At 43.6% G+C, this 19,835-nt stretch overlaps 1 protein-coding gene across 5 annotated transcripts in view; it reads left to right on the forward strand.

The window, feature by feature from the left end:
- Positions 1-19,835, forward strand: part of Snap91 (synaptosome associated protein 91) — a 114,415-nt gene that overhangs the window by 70,201 nt on the left and 24,379 nt on the right. For 4 of the 5 annotated variants that reach the window (XM_042671126.1, XM_042671124.1, XM_042671127.1 and 1 more), the window contains exons 11-13: positions 4,867-4,894; positions 8,328-8,437; positions 10,440-10,552. In XM_042671126.1, coding sequence (XP_042527060.1) covers positions 4,867-4,894; positions 8,328-8,437; positions 10,440-10,552 — 251 coding nt within the window. Of the gene's footprint in view, positions 1-4,866; positions 4,895-8,327; positions 8,438-10,439; positions 10,553-15,088; positions 15,104-15,239; positions 15,408-19,835 lie in introns of all 5 variants that reach the window. The other variant, XM_042671129.1, reaches the window with a different exon arrangement.

Below are 19,835 nucleotides of genomic sequence, written 5' to 3' on the forward strand. Positions count from 1 at the left end.
TGTGCGTGTTGTTGTCACTCTAAGGGGTTCCCTGGGGACCCCCTGAGCTGCCTGTCCAGTTACAACAGACTAAATGAGCTCACACACCTGCAGGTAATGCAGCAAATCAGTCATGTTCTTGCCTTGAGTGAACCTGTTCATACACGTATTGCCCATGAGAAGGAATTCATAAAGCAAAGAGAAAAGAGTTGTTCAGACTTAAAATTAAAACTGCTATGGTTGGTGGTGATTTATAAAAGCAACAATAATTTCACAAGTCTCCTTTCACCAGCCTCAGTGGGGTTAAGAGCAAAGACCTCAAGTGCTTTCTAGAGTCCAGTTTCTCCTTCCTTGAACCCTGAGCTGCGGCCTGCTGCTGACCTCCTACTCAGAGATCTCTTCCAGGGAGTGGCACCAAAGCAGGGCTAAGTTGCATATTGCTGGATTTTTTTTTCCCCTTTGGGAACTTGTATTTTGACCATTTTCCTTCACTGCCTGCAGAAAATGTCCAAGTTCTATACTTTTCCATCTCCCCAGTAGAAGTAAAGCTTGAGGCTTCCCAGTCTTGGTGTCTTGTTCACACTTTGCTTCTGCTGACCTTGGGCCTGACCTTGTTCTGTGTCCTGGCAGAGGCCATGTCTGGCTTGTCTGGCTCTTCCTTCTTCTTTCCATCTTGAATCAGGAACTTTTTTTTTTTTTTTTTTTGCCTTGGAAACTTTCAGGACTTTTTCTGGTTCCAAAGGTCAGGACCTAGTTTATACTTCATCTCAACGTGGACCGTAGCTTTTTCTGCAGTCAGTTGGAATGTGTTGTTGATGAGACCATGGCAGCTGCATGAACTGGGGGTCGGTCCTGACCCCACGTTGGATCATGACAGCTCTGTCAACTTGGGACTTCTTCCAGGCCCTTCTTTAGAGCTTTTTCTTATCATTTCCCTGTTCCTTTTTTTTATTGTTTTTTCCTTAGGTAAATGTTATCTCTGTTGTTTTTTTTTCCAAGTTGGCATGTTTCAGTGAGAGAGCAGTGGGGACGGATCTGTTGCAGGCAGGGATGGCAGAGCTGCTTGGAGGGGTGGCTGGCAGGATCTCTCCAGGGTGCTGCCCAGCTTGTTACCCAACACAGCCCGGGATCTGCTCCTCATTTGGGGGTGGATGTGGATGGTCAGGTCATTGACGTGAAAATACATGAAATCACAATAGAATTCAATTGGCAGCTGCCCAATGCCAATTCTTTTGGGGCCCACCTTCTTGCGGGGTATCTAGGAAGCTATATGAGTTGCTTATACAAGTGGAGGCAGAAAGCTGAAAAACATCCTTGCTCCAGTGGTTAAAGTTCAGGAACTATGCAACAGCCCCTAGAAGCAGTCACCGCCTTCAGAGCGCCACACTGTTCCCCTCCCCCCCCACGGGGTCCCCTGTACTCCAGGCAGGTCCAAAATGAACCCTGGCTTCTTATCAAAGCTGCCCTTCAGCAGCCAAAGGCTAAATCAACCCCTTCCTAGCTGGCTTCTGTCCTCAGCCCCAACTCAAAAAAAAAAAAAAATCTCCATTCGCCCCCTTGTGGCTATTGCGAGGTGTTTCTAGAAAAATTATCCATCCACATTTAAATTTAGTTGCATTTCTGGAGAAACAGAACAGAAATTCAGTAGCTTTTTCGTATAAATTATCTTCTTCTTAGAGTAATTTTTTCTCTCCTTTAAAACCATTTTATTTATCTTCTGATATGGCTGAAACCACATTTGAATTTGGCTTTTGCTACTCCCTGTTTCAAAAATATCTGAGCAAGCTAGGTGCTGTGGCTCATGTCTGTGATGCTGGCCACTCAGGAGGCTGAGATCTGAGTATCAAGATTCCAAGCTGGCCTGGACAGAAAAGTCCATAAGACTCTTATCACCAATAAACTACTTTTTAAAAAAGCCAAAAATGGAGCTATGGTTCAAGTGGTAGAGTGTTAGCCTTGAGCAAAAGAAGCTCAGGGACAGTGCCCAGGCCCAGCACACACACACACATGCAAAATGTGTATATATGGGTATGGATATATACCTAGAAAGATGCGCTATAGTAGTTAACTATTTTTTTCTCTGTATATTTGTGCTTACCTGGGAACTTAAGTGAAGGGTGAGTACTATGTTGAGTAATTACTAAAAATGCAACAGGAACACCTGTTAGTATCCCACATTTGGTATTTAAACATTTTTGTTCGTGTGTATCTGTTTTAACATTACACTTTATTTTTGTCTCCTAAAGTGACTGGCATAAATAGTTTTATTTTCTTTGGTCTTCTCAGATCACAACTAATGAGCTATTTTAGGATAAACATTCCTCTGGATCTTAGAATTCAAAGATTTTTCGTCTGTCAAGTGAGCAGAAAGATGTCCCTGTGAGATAACAGAAGTGTTAACAGGCAGCTTTCTAAAGAAAATTATTTGCAGTTGTCCTTTGTCAGCCAGTAGCATTATAACATTAATCGAGCCTCTATTTACATATAGAATGAAGCATTTGCAAATATCGGCTATGGAAAGCATGTACATTCTTTAGTACTGGTGTCCAGGATGGTTACATTTTAAATTGTATGCAATGCTACATGACAAACCTTGTATATTGTCTATTTCTGTGGTTTCACAAGGTGAAAGACCAATTTATTTTATTCTGTATGTGGGTATTCTTAAGTGCATCTTGAGAGTATAGGAAACCCAAAATAAGTCATTTGTATTAAAATTATTTAGAAGTTAGACAATTTTTTTACCTATCTATTTTTTCTGGCTATCATTTATACTTAAAACTATGATTATTGTTTTGAATCAAATAAGAAATAACAAAATTTCCTCTTTTGACAGCTGACAGGTACCATATTAAAAGAAAAATTACCATTTGCTATGATCATAGCAAAAATAAAAAAAATCCGTGGATCTGTGCTGTGGCTTGTTATAGAATTTAGAGTAGATTGCCGGACGTAAACATTTTGTAGAGTTTTTCTAGTGCAACTAGTTTTCTCTAGGCAAAATTCTAACTAGAAGTATTGTCTATATATAAAATATCATAGTCTTTTCTTTCATAAAGGACAATGACCAGGGCTGGGAAGGTGGCTCAGGGGTAGAGCGCTTGCCTTGCATGCATGAGGCCCTGGGTTTGATTCCTCAGCACCACATAAGCAGAACAAGCCAGAAGCGGTGCTGTGGCTCAAGTGGTAGAGCGCTAGCCTTGAGCTGAAGGGTTGGGGACAGCACCCAGGCCCAGAGTTCAAGCCCCATGACCAAAAAAAAAAAAAAGACCAACAGTAAGACAGAAAATTAAGCAAGAAACATGTAAGAAACAACCATCTATGTGTTGTGTAAAAGAGAAATGAATAAATGTTCTAGGCACCTGGTGTTTTCAGTGGGTCAGGCTAGACTGGGCAGCAGACAGACTTGAGCAGTCCTGAAGTCACCAGGAAGCAATAATACAACTTGGGCAAGGTGTCCACCTCTCTGACCTATGAGCAGTGCCCTCGATTTCAATCCATGGTTAGTGGTGCTCTCTAAAGCGATAGTCCCTAATATAAATCACGACAAAGACCAGATCTGTTCCCTGGAAACAGAGGTCTTGACAGCTTTTAGTTGAAGAGAAAGTAGTTTATTAAGACTAATGGTTAGTGTGTTGCCTTCAAAATGACATTTATATACACTCACTTAAAATTTCAAATAATACAAGAATAATAGAGAAAATGCCTAGAGCTATATAAAGTGCTAGGGTAATAAAACAAAGGGATGAAGCCAGGTGTTGGTGGCTCATGCCTGTAATCCAAGCTACTCCACAGGCTGAAATCTAAAGATCGCTGTTCAAAGCCAGCCTCCCAAAAAACTGGAAGTAGAGCTATGGCTCCAGTGGTAGAGCACTAGCCTTGAGCAGACTACCTAAGGCCCTGCATTCAAGCCCCAGTGCTGGCACAGAAAGAGGGAAGGAGGGATGAATTTCTTCCTTAGTATCCAGTTGTGAAGGCAGGTAGTAAGCCAGACAGTCAGAATGCAGTAAGTGGACAATAGCTCAACCACAATGGTAGGAGATTTGCTTGTGTCTACTTGTCCCCTGAGATTACTATAAATATCATTTAGTTTTAGCACTCTTGAAGAAGTTGGCAAATTAATTGCTGTGTCAATTATGACTTTTTATACACTGCTCTGTATTCTTTTATAGCAGGATAGCTCAGTGCTGTTGGTTTTACCATGCTTTATTCTTGCTATAGGATAGAAAATACATCAAAATATGTTTTGGAAGTGCTTACTTTTTCTCAATTATCTTTCTCAATTCTTTGTTTCTCATTGTTCTCATATGGCAAAGAATTGATTTCTGAAACTTACTCGAGAAATTGATTGATTGTAACAATGGTTTTCATGATTTGTTGGTCTTGCTTTTTGACGAGATTAGGTTATTATTTTCTTGGGTTTTTATCTTAACTTAGCTCTCCATTCCATAAATGAAAAGGAAAAATGACAGAAGAAATTGTTAGCCAAAACCTCATACAAGAATTTTCAACTTCGTTCAGTACTTGATTTTTAGGTTCTTATTTTTCTGCCAATACAGAGAATACGAAATTCCTTTTTCTCAGTAGTAAATCCTTGCAAATGAGCAGTTAAATAGAAACATGTGCCTCCTATTGAACCACATTGTAATGACTTCCTGCTGACTTTGATTTGCTACTGCTACAGAGAGGAATGGAAACCCATTTTGCTCATTGTTTCATTATTCATTGTTCCACCAACTCAAAGGCACAAAATGTAAACTGTTCAGGTCAAGCATTTGGGAGACATATGCAAAGCATTTTAACGTCTGATGATGTCCTATCAAACTGAAGTGCTTCTGCAAGGGATGGATGGAAACTTGGCTCAGATGTTCTCATCTTGTCTTTTAGGTCTGGTGCTCCCTCTCCATTAAGTAAGGTAAGTTTGTTTTCTGTTGGATTTTTTTTAACTGTCTTTGAATACAGATCAGTGGCATCAAGTATATCCGTATTGCTGTATATGAAATCATCACACCATGCCTTTCCAGAACTTTCCATCTTCCGAAAAATGGAAGTCCATGCTCCTCAACAGTAGTTTCCCATTCCTGGCTTCCAGTCCTGACAAACCCCAAATTACTTTTTGTCCTTAAGATTTGATTATTCTAGGTGCCTCACATAAGCAGACTCAAACAGCATCTCTCCTTTTGTGATTTTACTCAATGCATCTCCAAGGGCCAGCGGTATTGTGGCACTGTCCCAGGTCACCTTCCTGGACCATAGTTCCCAAGTCCTTCTGCCTTCCCCACACACACACTTCATTGTTTTCCACCTTTTGTGCTCTAAGCATGAGTGGGAAACGGATCTGTTTTAGACCCTCCCTTCAATTCTTTGGTCTTTATACAAAGAAGTAGAATTGCTGGGTCGTATAAGTTAAATTTTCAGAGAAAAGGTGAGTTACATTTTTATGTATTAGTTCCTCAGTCCATTGGAGCTTATTAGATGTCTTCTAGGCCTCCGTTGGACTTGTTTCTAAAGTAGGAAACATTTTTTGTGCCTTCATATTTACAAATAAAAACAAGTATATCAGTATATCAAAGTTTATCAGTATATCAAAACCTTTCACATATGCAGAGTCACAACCCATGAGAAAGGTCAGACACAAGATCTTGTGGTTGCATTGAGGGAGAAGAAACTGTTAACTAGGCACATTTCCTTTATTTATTTATTTTTTTGGGGGGGGGGTCCAGTCGTGGGGCCTGAACTCTGGGCCTGGGCGCTGTCCCTCAGCTCTTCAGCTCAAGGCTAGCGCTCTACCACTTGAGCCACAGCACCACTTCTGGCTTTTTTCTTTTTGCTTATGTGGTGCTGAGGAATCGAACCCAGGGCTTCATGCATGCAAGGCAAGCGCTCTACCACTGAGCCACCTTCCCAGCCCATGTGTCCTTTTAGAAGCCTGCCTGCTAGATCTGCTAGAATAATCGGAATCTTTTTTGTTTTTTTAAACTTCCATGTCTCTTTTGAGACACTCTGAGGATGGATTGGGCTGTGAGTGAGAGAACATTGCCTTCCATAGATCCGTCATTCACATCTGCCATTGTATTTTCCAGGCAATTATGGGCCAGGTGTGTTTCTTCCTCATGTGATCGCAGGTGTCACTACAGAGGGTGGTGACAACAGGGCCGGTGACTCTCAGGCATTGCCGGCTGTGCCAGGGCCTGGCTGCACTGCCTGCCTACGAGTCCCACAGGAGTCAGCCCCACAGAACTCCCTCATGAAGCTCAATAAACAAATATGCAGAAAGCTTTCTGCCTGTTCTGAGAGAAAGCCACACCTGAAATCATTAATGGGTGTGCTCTGGGCTCATCTGCTTCCACCTTCTGGCCGAAGAAAGTGCTGCTGATGTTTTCTTTTTACATTATTAGGGTTACTTGTCTTCTGTTTTCCTAGCTCTTGTGTCTCCTCAGAGATTTCGTGGCATTTGAAAGGGCTTTTATAGACTGGCATGTCTGTGTTTATGTTGGTGGTGATCTTTGCCATTGAAGTCTCAGTGTGGTTTTATACCGTCACTACTTCTGGATTTATTTAGATATATTGGTTAGGAATAAAAGTCATTTTTGGAGGACTTGCTCATGGCTACAATGGGTAATGTACAGGTGACTTCAGCTAGTTTTTTTTTCAATTCTGTATTCCATTTGGATCTGAACTTTTGTTGACGAGAGAGGCAATTTCCTGAGCAATCATATTCAAACTGTTCATGGGTTTGTCTTGAAACACTGAGTGCTTAATAATTGCCTATCTGTTGAATTTTTACTTCTTGATTTGTTATACTCATGGATGAGTAAACAGACAAATACTATGGAATTTGAAAGTTTCCATACATTTTTTTCTTTAACCTCTTCTTTAAAATTATTTGTTTAAAACTCCTTTAAAAGCCAGGTGCCGATGGCTCATACCTGTAATCCTAGTTACTCAGAGGCCAAGATACAAGGATCGAAGTTCAAAGCCAGCCAGAGCAGGAAAGTCCATGAGACTGTTATCTTCATTTGACCACCAAAAACCAGAAGTGGAGCTGTGGCTCAATTAGTAGTGTACTAGCACTAAGTAAAAGAAGCTCAGGGATAGCATCCAGGTCCTAAGTTCAAGCCACAGGACTGACACAAGAAAAACAACAACAACAACAAAACTTCCTTTAAATCTGTTTTGTTGGAAATCACATGTCTAATTAGGGTGGCAACTGATAGCCTTTCCTAGTTACTCTAGTTACTGTTGTATCTTTCTTGTTATAGCTCATTTCCCCTAATAGACCCTAACCACAAGTATACTGTTTTGAAATGTTCCAGTAATATTTCTCTTCTAATTACATGGCAAATTAAATGTAGTCTGTAAAATAGAATTTGGATGCATACTACACAAAATTTATAGTTTGTTAATGTATTAGTTGAACATAAACTTTTAAAAATTGGGGGAGAGCCGGGTGCCAGTGGCTCACATCTGTAATCCAAGCTACTCAGCAGGCTGAGATCTGAGGATTGCATTTCTAAACTAGCCTGGGCAGACATATCAAGGGAGTCTCATCTCCAATGAACCATCAAAAAGCTGGCAGTGGAGGTATGGATTATGTGGTAAGGTGACAGCCTTGGACGGAAAAAGCTACGCAAGAATACAAGGCCCTGAGTTTAAGACCCAAGACTGGCACCAAAAAAAAAAAAGAAAAGAAAAGAGACAATTCCAGAAAAACAAGGTTTAAGTTTTATTTCATTAATTATGTTTTCCCCACTCTTAGCAGGGATTAGATATAGACACAGTATCTTCAAGCTGCCGTCTAGTAAGACTTTCCCTGAAGTCTAGTTAGGACGAAAAGTGAGGAAATGGCCCTGATTTTATAGCAGTTTTTATAGGTGATCATTTTCGGCAGCTAGAAAGATCTTCCCCAGTCATTTAAAATTCACGAAGTACATACAGTTAGCTTTCATTCTAAGAGAATGCAAGTCGTTGCAACACTGGGCCAAATGCATTCTCAGGTTTTTGTGTAAAACCCGAGGCAGGCTTTGTCCAACAAGGATGATTCACTACAGTTCTTAGTACTGTCCCTTGGCTTTTTTGCTCAAGGCAAGTACTGCACCACTTGAGCCACAGCTGCACTTCCAGCTTTTTGGTGGTTAATTGGTGATCAGAAGTCTCCCAGACTTCTCCTGCTTGGGCTGGCTTTGAACCGCCATCCTCAGATGAACTCAGCTTCTTGAGCATCTAGGATTCCAGGCGTGAGCCACTGGTGCCGGGAGAATCATTGGTCTGCAAAGCAAAAGTGCTGCTCCTCTGTGCCCTATAGCCTGCGATCTGCCGTGATCACGTGTGTGCATCTTCTCTTACAGTCCTCCCCAGTCACCACTGCCACGTCGCCTAACTCCACACCAGCTAAAACCATCGACACGTCCCCGCCCGTCGATTTATTTGCAACGGCATCTGCGGCTGTGCCGGTCAGGTTAGTCTGTTATCTGTGGCCGTCAGCTGTCAGCTGTCTGTTACTGTATGTGGGGCAGGCTTGGGGTTTACTGCTAGGGTCTGCACACAGAGGTTTTCTTCAGATGAACTCTGGTTCTAATCAGACTGATTGAGGCGGAATCATTTTTTTGCTCCACAAAGGTAAGTTCTTTGACCCACTGGATCATGAGAACGCCCCGGCCTGTGGGAAAGGCCTTCCCGTGCACACATTGAGCCCCGTGGAAGGATGGCGCTCTTCTGATTGGCTGACTTGGACATTTTCTACTAAACTCTTCGCTTGGGACATGTCAAGGTGTTTTGAAAGGCTTTCAGAGCAAACAGACTTTGTGCTGTAGGTGGATGTGCTGGTGTGCTCAAGGAACTCGAACTCTGGCGGCTGGAAGAGGCCTTTGGGGGTGTTTTTAGGCCACTTTTAGAGTATCTCTCCACGAGGGCTGTTTGGAGGAAGGTGGGGACAGAGGGCTCTGCAAACCTCCCAGGATTGCTAGGAAGGGTGAGGACTCCCTGGGGTTCTTTGCCTTCAGAGGAGTCTGGCCTCTCTTTCTGTGATCTGTGACTCTGTTTATGAAAGCCTTTGTTTAGAGATGTGGATCTTGAACTGTGAGAGAAAGCCATGTGTGTGTGTACTGCTCATGGAGTGCTTTGGTCGCCGTTCATAGAGCCAGCATCACAACAGCCAGCCCAGGCTGGAGATGAGCCCAGGGCTTCGTGGCCGACAGGCAAGCATGCCACTACTAAGCTGTACCTCCAGCCCCTGACTCAACTAATACTCTTGACAATAAATATGCCCTCTTTTCTGTTCCTCCATCCACCTATGGTTATGAAAAGGACATCGAAACCAGGCAGTCACTTTCAGGGGTTTTGAAATGGCTTTTGAAAGTAGCAGTGTCTTTTCTTCAAAAGTGTGTTACTTGGCGATCCAGGAACCAGAGGCTCATGCCTGTAATCCTAGGTACTCAGGAGGCTGAGATCTGGAGGACTGTGATTTGAAGCCTGCCAGGGCAGAGAAGTGCATGAGACGTCATCTCTAAAATAAGCCAAAAGAGTCTTAAACTCCCACTTCCTGCTAGGGGAGCAGGAAATGTTGCTGTCTGCCATTTCTCCCTATTTAATTCTTGCTTTATGAAAATGATTGCTTACTAAAACTTTTTAAAGTAAAATAACCCACAAAAACCGGGGCTGTAGTATGGCTTGTGTGGTAGTGTACCCATCTAACAAGCATGAGGCCCTGAGTTCAAACCCCAAGACTGTATCACTCAGAAATAATACGTATTTAAAAGAAGATAAAGTGGCTTCTTATGAAGACAAATGGAGAGCTGGAGGCTCTATAATTGAGTGCCTCATGTGGTAAGCTCCACTCCGAGTTCATCTGTGAATTCAGTGAGGGTCCTGTTAAACGAAGACTTTGCTGTGGTAGCATGAGAATAAGCCTGCCATCCCACGTTTCTAAGAAGGAGCATGGACACAGAGAGCATGGAGCCCATATTCTAAGCAGGGAAACTTGGGCTTCTCTTTGGGACCTATGCAGATAAACAAGCTTTGATCAGCACACCCACAGCTGAGAAAGAAACTGCAGCAGTCATTTTAGATGGGTCCTCTCACAGGCAAACTTGATGTCATTAGTATGATTAGGAAAAGGGTAAGATAGCAATTATTTAGTATTCTATGGTCCATAATGTTTTTTCCTACACACACACAAAAATAGTTCGAAAATGAAGAAAAGATAACCTGAAGGTTACGATGCTCATTTTCCTATAGAAGATGGCCCAGGGTTTAAATCCGGCTCACTCTCTGCTTTCGTCCCTGATGTTTTGCTGGAGTGAAGGCGCCCTCCCCCAGGAGCGCCAGCCCTGCTGTATGCTATGCTGCTGTACTTCCCAAAACACTAGTCTTCCATGAGACTTGAGATCTTGTCTGTGTACGCCTTGTCAAACAGTTTTACGCTGTTTCCACCTCTGATTCTGACGTTCCCTTCTGCTCAGTGCTTCAAAGCCATCGAGTGATCTCCTGGACCTCCAGCCAGCCTTCTCTTCCGGAGGAGCAGCGGCTGCAGCCCCTGCAGCGCCACCGGCCGGCGGAGCCACGGCCTGGGGAGGTAAGTGGAGTTGGCCCTTACTCCACCAGTTCTCCTCTGGCTAGTGAGGCTGCTGCTTTCCTCTAAGCTGTCATGGTTGTATTTACCTTCTGGTTATTCCTCCCACCCCCCATGCTGTTAGAAAATGTGTAGAGAAAATACTGAGAATGGCATTTCCTGATTGAAATATATACTGCAGGTCACGGGAGGCAGAGAATCTAGAGGACAGCTTCATGTTCAGGTAGTTAATTGTTCTTACTTCAAAAGTTGGAAGAAAGGAAGTCTTTGCCTTGGTGATTCTAAACTTGCAGTGATGTTTGCAGTATGCCTCTGGACATTCACATCTACAACGTTGCATATTCCCGTGACTTTGTGAAGTGCTTAGAGATAGTACGTCTGATTTGATCTTGTCCGGGGTGACTCCTGGACCCATGTAGGCTGGGCTGGGCTTTATCCACTGTGTTTGACTTCAGACAGTTCAAGTTACTTCCTGCTGCATTGATTAAGTGAGAGGAATCATGTCTGACTGCTTGATTCCCGTCTGATTCACGGATCTCAGAAAAATCAACCTCCTCTAGGTATTCAATGAAAATGCTTAATACTAGCATAAAATTAATTACTGCATAAGTCTGGGAATTGCATGGCACTATTTTTAATACTAGGCCCCATGGCAGTGAACTATCAGGATAACATTTTCAGAAAGGCTAAGGCATGAAGCACACAACTATAAAAGCAAGATAGGTAAAAGACTTAGTAGCCAGTCATACAGTAAAGCTGGTTTAGAGTATTCTGAGGGATTTACTATATTTACAGGAACTTGAAAAGGAAAGAAGATGGCCAGGTTAGATTCAAAACTGTTATAAGGAAAAAAAAACCATTGAGGATTTGTTTTTCACCTACCAGTATTACCCATCCCTAGCAGATAATAAGATCTGATTTAATATATCCTTTATTTGTATTATATTTCATATTATTTATTAGCAATAAATAACAAAATCCAATGCAGTTACCTTGCCCAAAATAATTAAATCATCCCTGGCTGGGTTTATTACAAGCGCACCAACATAAGATCTAGAGTCCACTCTGGTCGGGAGCTTGCTTTCTAGAAATTTCAGAGGCTGTTGCTCCAGGTGACTAAATGATGGCAAAGCCCCGGGGCCAGAGATCACCGCCCTGCTGCTGGTGCTTTGGGGTTCTGTGTGGAGCTGTGCCTAGCAGCTAGGACTGCTAGGCATAGAAACACAAAGGGCACCCACTGTCCCTCTGCTGGGCTTACCCTGTCCTTCCTGAGCCCGTCCTGTGCTGTGGGTCTCTTAATGCCATCAAGGGGAAAGGGATCTGGGAGGTGGACATGAATACAGAAATGCTGCTGTTTTATTTGGTGCTTTTATTTTTTTTTGTCATGTTGGCCCTCCCCATGGCTGGAAAAGTCCTGGGAAAGAGAGAGAGCTGGGAAAGAGAGAGAGCTGGGAAAGAGAGAGAGCTGGGAAAGAGAAGAGAGCTGGGAAAGAGAAGAGAGCTGGGAAAGAGAAGAGAAGGAAAGAGAAAGAGCTGGGAAAGAGAGAGAGCTGGGAAAGAGAAAGAGCTGGGAAAGAGAGAGCTGGGAAAGAGAAGAGAGCTGGGAAAGAGAAGAGAGCTGGGAAAGAGAAAGAGAGAGCTGGGAAAGAGAAGAGAAGGAAAGAGAAAGAGAGAGCTGAGAAAGAGAAGAGAGCTGGGAAAGAGAAGAGAGCTGGGAAAGAGAGAGCTGGGAAAAAGAAGAGAGCTGGGAAAGAGAAGAGAATGAAAGAGAGAGCTTGGAAAGAGAGAGCTGGGAAAGAGAAGAGAAGGAAAGAGAAAGAGAGAGAGCTGGGAAAGAGAAGAGCTGGGAAAGAGAGCTGGGAAAGAGAAAGAGAAGGAAAGAGAAAGAGAGAGCTGGGAAAGAGAAGAGAGCTGGGAAAGAGAAAGAGAAGGAAAGAGAAAGAGAGAGCTGGGAAAGAGAAAGAGAAGGAAAGAGAAAGAGAGAGCTGGGAAAGAGAAAGAGAAGGAAAGAGAAAGAGAGAGCTGGGAAAGAGAAGAGAGCTGGGAAAGAGAAGGAAAGAGAAAGAGAGAGCTGGGAAAGAGAGAGCTGGGAAAGAGAGAGAGCTGGGAAAGAGAAGAGAAGGAAAGAGAGAGAGAGCTGGGAAAGAGAAAGAAAGAGAAAGAGAGAGCTGAGAAAGAGAAGAGAGCTGGGAAAGAGAAGACAGCTGGGAAAGAGAGAACTGGGAAAGAGAAGAGAAGGAAAGAGAAAGAGAGAGCTGGGAAAGAGAGAGAGCTGGGAAAGAGAAGAGACGGAAAGAGAGAGAGCTGGGAAAGAAAAGAGAGAGCTGGGAAAGAGAAGAGAAGGAAAGAGCTGAGAAAGTGGCTTTTTCTTTACTTCCAACTTTTATATTCTGGAATCTCAAAATTTACGAGGAGATAAGTGTATGAACAAGAAACTACTTCAAACTGAAATGTAGGAGAGATAAAGATAAATAAGGCAAATATAAATCGGTTAGAATAGTTTTTAAAAAGTGCATTCTATAATTTCTTGATCTTGTTTTCAAGATTTTTATTAAAAAAATAACAGAAAAGTAGTTAAGAAAAAAGTGTAATTATAAACCCAAATTTTTTAATGTTGGCTTATTTCCATTTTGTGCATTTAGGCCTTCTCCTCTATTGAGATGTTCAATTTCTAAAGCTGTGATAGCTATCAATTTTTAAACAAAATTATTCTTACTGTAATTTAATTTTATTAAATTTTAATTAAGGAAAACATTGCTGAAGAGGTTTTATCAGGGTATGCAATCTGTTATCCTGAGCTTTATCTTTTAAATAGTTTGTTTCAATTTGCTGCCAATTTATTTTCATAATGAGTGCCTTACTGTTTAAGTGTTTTTCAATCCACATCCTTAAATTTTCTCCGCCATGAAACTCATATACAAGGCTTTAATAAAACTTTAATAAAAACTTTAATAAAACTTTAATAATACATTTGTTAGTCTCCACAAAAGACGGATTGGCCATCTACAAAAGGGTTACTTTTCTTTATTTCAACCATTCTGGAGGTACTTTTCTGTTTTCTAAACTGCCCACTAGAGGGGGCACTTTTTTCCTAGTTGCTGTGGAACTGCTATGCTGAGAGCACAGAGGCTTTGGACTTCTGTCTCAACAAATATCTAGAATCAGAGTCACAGCACAATGGAAAAGGTAATGGGAAAGTTCTCTCATTGCTAAATAAATGATCAAACTTTATAAGCCTTAAGAAATTGAAGTTGCTTCTAAACTGAAATGGAAAAGTACTCCCCTTTTTAGTTTTTATATTTTAGAACATATGCCTAACAAATAGCAGGTAAGAAGGGAATAAAAACAAAACTGTGAGGCCTGTGTTGATTTGGAAGTAGTTAGTTTTCTGCTGTTAGTATAGCTTAATGAATGTAATTGTTTTCGATATCAGAGTTGGGTTTCTTGGTCTTTTAAATGCCTTCTGAAATTTTGGTTGCCTTGGTTCTCGCATTGTGTTTAAGACCCTGAAAACATAGGGCGCCCCCCCCCATGAATTCCAATGGCATTTGCTGATGCATTTAGGAGCCCGGGGGGAGGGGGGGTTGCACACCAGGCCTGAGTGTACCTAAGAATGCCGCTCCGAGGCGTTTTGAAGATGCTGACTGTAGTCCTTTAAAATGATCCTGGTAAGGCTGAAGGTGATGGCTCAAGACTCTAATGCTTTGAGAGATGGAGGTTTGGAGGACTAGAGTTCGTGGCCCAATAGGAAGCTCAGGGTCCAGGCCAGACCAGACAACAGCACAAGACCCTCAAATTATCTAGAGCAAAACAGGCTAGGGGTATGGCTCAGTGGTAGAGAGCCTGCTTGGGAAGTCTGAGGCCAAGTTCAACTCCCAGTACCATATAATAATAGCAATAGTAATAATGATCATTTTTATATGATCATTATGCTTCTAAGTATTAAGATTATACATTACATTGAAAAATACCTGCTAATGAGAAACTTAATGAAACAGAAAATAGTTTAGAGCTATTTTTTTTCCTGATACCTACACCTGTGTTCTATTTTGGTTTTTTTTAACTATATTTGGTACGTTCTATTTTCTAAACTGCAGTTACACGTGCAGCCTCTGTTATTCACTGGTATTCCAGGTATAAGTGACCGGTCAAATAAAGAGAATCAGGGAGGCTCAGCTAACTCTCCTCTCTTGGGAATTGATGTAGTGTAGCAGAAGCAGTCAGAGCAGATGAAATGGTCAGGCTATTAGCAAACACATTGACGTCACGGTGGTTTAGGCCGGGCTTCAGGTAAGTCTGTGGACTTCCCTGTCCTCAGTTTGCACACCTGTAACACTGGAACTTTGATCTGGAGACAAAGGCCCCTTCCAACTTGGCAGTGTCATCCTACCAGTGGGTGGGGTGTTGGTGTTTTAATCACAAATGGCCTGGAAAGGAAACACAAAGCTAAAGTTCCTTCTGTGGGTGCCTCCCCTGCTTGAATGAGTGTCTCAGCTCTAGCTCTTCTTTCTCCCTATGCTGCCCGCTGGACATTGGCAGACCTTTTGGGAGAGGGTGAGTATCCCTGTACGTTTTCTCATGAGAACTGTCTGCATCTTCAGAACTGTCCTCGTCTACACTTTCTGAGTCTGGGTATCTTCTGTCCTTTCCCTTCTCTTCCCCTTTGCTCTCTGTCTCTGATGCACTGCAGATTCTTTGGCTGGGCTGTCCTCTGTCCCCTCCGAAGCACAGATTTCAGACCCCTTCGCTCCAGAGCCCACCCCTTCCACCACGACTGCAGAAGCAGCCCCGGCCTCCGCCCCAGCCGCCACCACCCCTGCGGTGCCGGTGGCCTCCTCGGACGTGGATCTCTTCGGAGGTTAGTGTCCTTGTGGCGCGCAGACATCCCCGGCAGAGAGGCATTCCACTCTGGCCATTTGGCCGTGCACAGGGACCTCCTTGGGTTCCACGCCACACACACGTCTTGCTAACCTGGTCAGCCTACCTCTGCTTCCTCCACCCCCGGGGATCTGACATGAAGGGCTTGGCTGCTTCCAGATCTCCTTGCACTCCCGGAGAAAATATGCAGACTGGCAGAGGCATCCTGGCCTCAATCATGTCCAAACACTCAGGGCAAAAGCCCCAGGTCCTCTAGACAGCAGCCTTCCTGGGGAATGGGCTGAGGTTGTCCATCTCCGTGGCGTTTAGCTTGCTCCTGCCATGGAAATAGTTGGGCCCTTCTGCCCTGGGAACTGGGAAAGAGCATCCACAGCTGCCTGTGCAGTGTGGAGTGCACACAGGTTGAGGTCAGTCTCTGAGACACCACATCAAATGCCTGGGCCTAGGGAGACAGCTGAAGCCCGCTCATCCAGCCAAGGGTGGAGCTGGGCTCCCAGCCTTGAGGCATGCTCATGTCAGGGACAGGCATCAGGTGTGCTGTGATAATCCATATAGCTTTGGGTTTCCTCATTACCATGTCATCTCTTTTCCAGAGCCTCTAGGAGAGAAATGGGAAGCAGCTGGGATGGCGAGGGCAGGGAAGGTTTAGGGGGCCCGGGTGGAGTGCCTGTCTTTCCCTGGAATGCATTGTACAATCCCTCTGAGGTTGTGGAAGACAAGTAGCACCGGGCTTGCAGCAGAGAACAGGCTTGCCCTGGTGGCTTCAGTGGAGTCTGCCGCAGCTGGCTGGGGAAGGAGTGGCACTGGGTGCGTCTGCAGGGCTCAGCACAATGTTTATCTCCGTACACACAGAGTTCAGCCTCCAGCAGCTTCACGTTCTGGAGTCTGTTTTGTAGTTTTCCATGATTTCCCCTAATTTATTAGAAATCATTTTGAGATTTGCCTTTAAACAGAAACCTACCCTTAAATCATTTGGACCCTCTTGCATGGCCATTTTGAGAAATATTTTTTCTCCCTAATATGGGCAAGTGGCTGACCCCAGCTGCGTGCTAGCTGCATAACTTTAGAAGTTGTGTGGATTCGTTTAGGAAGAAGTGTGATGAATTTCAATTTCATGGAAATAGTTGTTTCATTTGAATATGAAATATTAAAACCTTGACTTTTTCTAAGTCATTACTGTAGCAGAACTGTAAATTTGGGAAATTGAAAAGACCCATTATTTTTAACATTTTTTAACATTCAGATTTATATTCACATACATTTTCCAGTCATTTCAATGGAAATGGCTTATTGAAGGCATTAAGAACTCTTTCACATGCCTGTAATCCTAGCTCCTGAGGATCTGAAATCTAAGAATTGTGGTTCAAAGCTAGCCAGGGGAGGAACGTCCATGAGACTCTAATCTCCAATGAACCACCAGAAAACCAGAAGTGACACTGTGGCTCAAAGTGGTAGAGCAATAGCTTTGAGCAAAAAGAGCTCAGGGACAGTGCCCAGGCTCTGAGTTCAAGCCCCACAACTGACATAAAAAATACATTTTTAAGGACTTCTCAAATATATCACACTAATATCGCTGCTTCATTTTTTAGACAAACTCCAAACATGGAAGCCTACTTTGTGGAGCCATGCAGAACAGGGTTGTAAGACAGTGATGGACTTTAAGATTTAAAATAGCTGGGGACCAGTGCCTCACACCTGCAATCCTCACTCCTCAGGAAGCTGAGAGCTGAGAATTGGGTTCAAAACCAGCCCAGGCAGGAAAGTCCATGACTTATGCCCAGTAAACTACCAACCAAAGTAGAGGAGCTGTGGCTCAAGTGGTAGAGCTCCAGCCTTTAGCAAAAGCTTAGAGACAGCGCCCAGGTCAAGTTCAAGTCCCAGCACACACATACCCTCTCTCCCTCTCCCTCTCCCTCTCCCTTTCCCTCTCCCTCTCCCTCTCCTCTCCTCTCTCTTTCTCTCTCTCTCTCTCCCCCCTCTCTGTCTCTCTGTCCTCTCTCTCTCTCTCTCTCTCTCTCTCTCTCTCACACACACACACACACACACACACACACACACACACACAGAGTAAAGCTTGCAGACTATTAAAAATAAAAGAAAATCCTTAAAGCTATCCGGGTGACTGGTGGTCAGCTGGGTCTCAATGAGCAGGACATTGGTGGAATGGCTGGCCTTGAAACAAAGCAGTTCACAGGCCTGACTCCGTTCCTGCCTGGTAGTGAACAAATGATTTCCTGCAAGAGCTTTGTCACCTGTAGCTCAGCAGGTCCTCCTCACTCCATGTCTATGCCCCAAAGTAATTAGGGCAGCATTGGTGAGAGGCTGATTCATTCCTCCCCCCCACCCCACCCCCGCGCAGAGAGACTTGGGTATCTGGGAACAGGAAAAGTTGACCCTCCTACCTTTAAGCAAGAGGTGAGAGTTAGTGCATAATGTTTTGGGGGGCACCAGTACTGAGTCTTGAAGGCAGAACCTGGACACTGTCCCTCTGCTTTTATTTTTCTCAAGGCTGGTGCTCTGCCACCGGAGCCACACCTCCACTTCCTGCTTTTTGCTGGTTAATTGAATTTAACAGTCTCTCAGATTTGTCCACCTGGGCTGACTTCACCCTCAGTGTGCAGATCTCAACCTGTTGAGTAGCTAGGATTACAGGCATACGCCACCATCACCCATAAAATTAAGAATGTTTAGTTTTAGTTTTAGTTTTTTTCTTTGCTCAAGGTTGATGTTCTACCAGTAGAACCACAGCTCCACTTTTGGTTTGGGGGAGGGGGTGCTTAATTGGAGATAAGAATCTCATGGACTTTCCTGCTTGGGCTGGATTCTAACCACAATCCTCAGATCTCAGCCTCCAGAGTAGTTAGGATCACAGGCGTGAGCCACTGGCATCCAGCTAAAATATTTAGTCTTCAGTAGCAGAAGCAGCATTGAAAAAGATGTGTGGTTGATGGGGAAAAAAATCCCAAGGGCCTCACTGTAAATAGGGTTTCAACCAACTTACACAGGAGGAAGCAGCCACCTGGAGAGGTCAGCCATGCGTCCCCAGACCCCAGGCCTGGTCCATTCATCACCCTAGACAGAGGAAGTGGTAGAATAGAGTTGAGCATGGTTCTAATGGTATAGTGTGAGCTCAGACAGGCAGCTGAGGACCAAATCCTGTTATTGTTACAAACTACACATGGTGTTTGGAAATAAGAATACATCATAGAATGGCTACATCAAGGCAGTTGATGGATAGTTTATAGTATCCCACTTGTCATTTTTGTGATGAGAACACATCAATGATCTTTAAACTTTGCTTCTATCCTCTTCATAATAGAGATAATGATAGGATTGCTGTAGGAATGAAATTTAATGATATGCAAAACCTCCACGGCCATTGCTGTTCTGCTCTCCCTGCCATGACTGGCCTCAGTTCCGGACTGTGTGAGGACAGAGAGGCCCCACCCACCCCAGCCTGCGGCCTGCTGCTCAGAGCTGCTCCTGCCCTGCACAAAGTTGTATCTGGAGAAGCACGCCCCCCCGCCCAATGTCCTTTGTATTCTCCTGTATTATTTATTTGCCTTCTCCCCTCACCTCTGGAGAGCAAATATCCTCTTCATATAGCCGAGTAGCAACCAGATCCAATTAACCATAAGATATCAGTGACTGATGTTCTATTTGTGGTTTTCTAAAGTCCTTTCTAACTCTGGAGGTTCTCTCATTCAAGGTGGTTTTTAAAAATTATTCCACAAGACACTAGGTGCAGACTGTTGCTAGTGTGTGTTTACACCTCTGTCAGTCTAGAACCCCTGTCAGTTTGACTTGAACAGAAAAGCAAGTGTCTTCACTGTGGGACTTCCTCAAGCCTCACATGCTAAATAAACCTCCCAGAGAAGGGACACATCTGTACTGTTTCCAAAGCACATTTCACAAATGCTTTTCAACTCCTGAGGATGAGTGTTGTAGAACACATCAGTAGATACAGTAAACACAGGAGGTGCGGGTTCTAGGTGGGTACTGCGGACAGGGCAGGTGCAGGTTCTAGGTGGGTACTATGGACACGGCAGGTGCAGGTTCTAGGTCGACCTGGTCCTGCTCCCTCAGGGTTTCTGCTTTTAAGCCTGCCATGCTTATGGTAGCCTTGGAGCTTCTATGCTTTCAAAATAATATAATTTCTAGGACATCTCCTCATATACTATGATTTTTCTAGTAGAGATGCTTTGAGAAACACACACACATACACACATATCCACACCAGCTTTTATAAAGTGAACATACAGGACTAGAGATGTAAGTGGTAATTACTTACCTTTTGCACGAACAAGACCCAAGGCTCCTTCCCCGCTACTTCAAAAATAGGTAGGTAGGTAGATAAGACAGACAGACAGACAGACAGATAGGCACCAGTAGCTCACGCTTGTACTCT

This window comes from Dipodomys spectabilis, unplaced genomic scaffold, assembly GCF_019054845.1.
Source record: "Dipodomys spectabilis isolate Male_0828 unplaced genomic scaffold, ASM1905484v1 ptg000600l, whole genome shotgun sequence".
NCBI lineage: Eukaryota > Metazoa > Chordata > Mammalia > Rodentia > Heteromyidae > Dipodomys > Dipodomys spectabilis.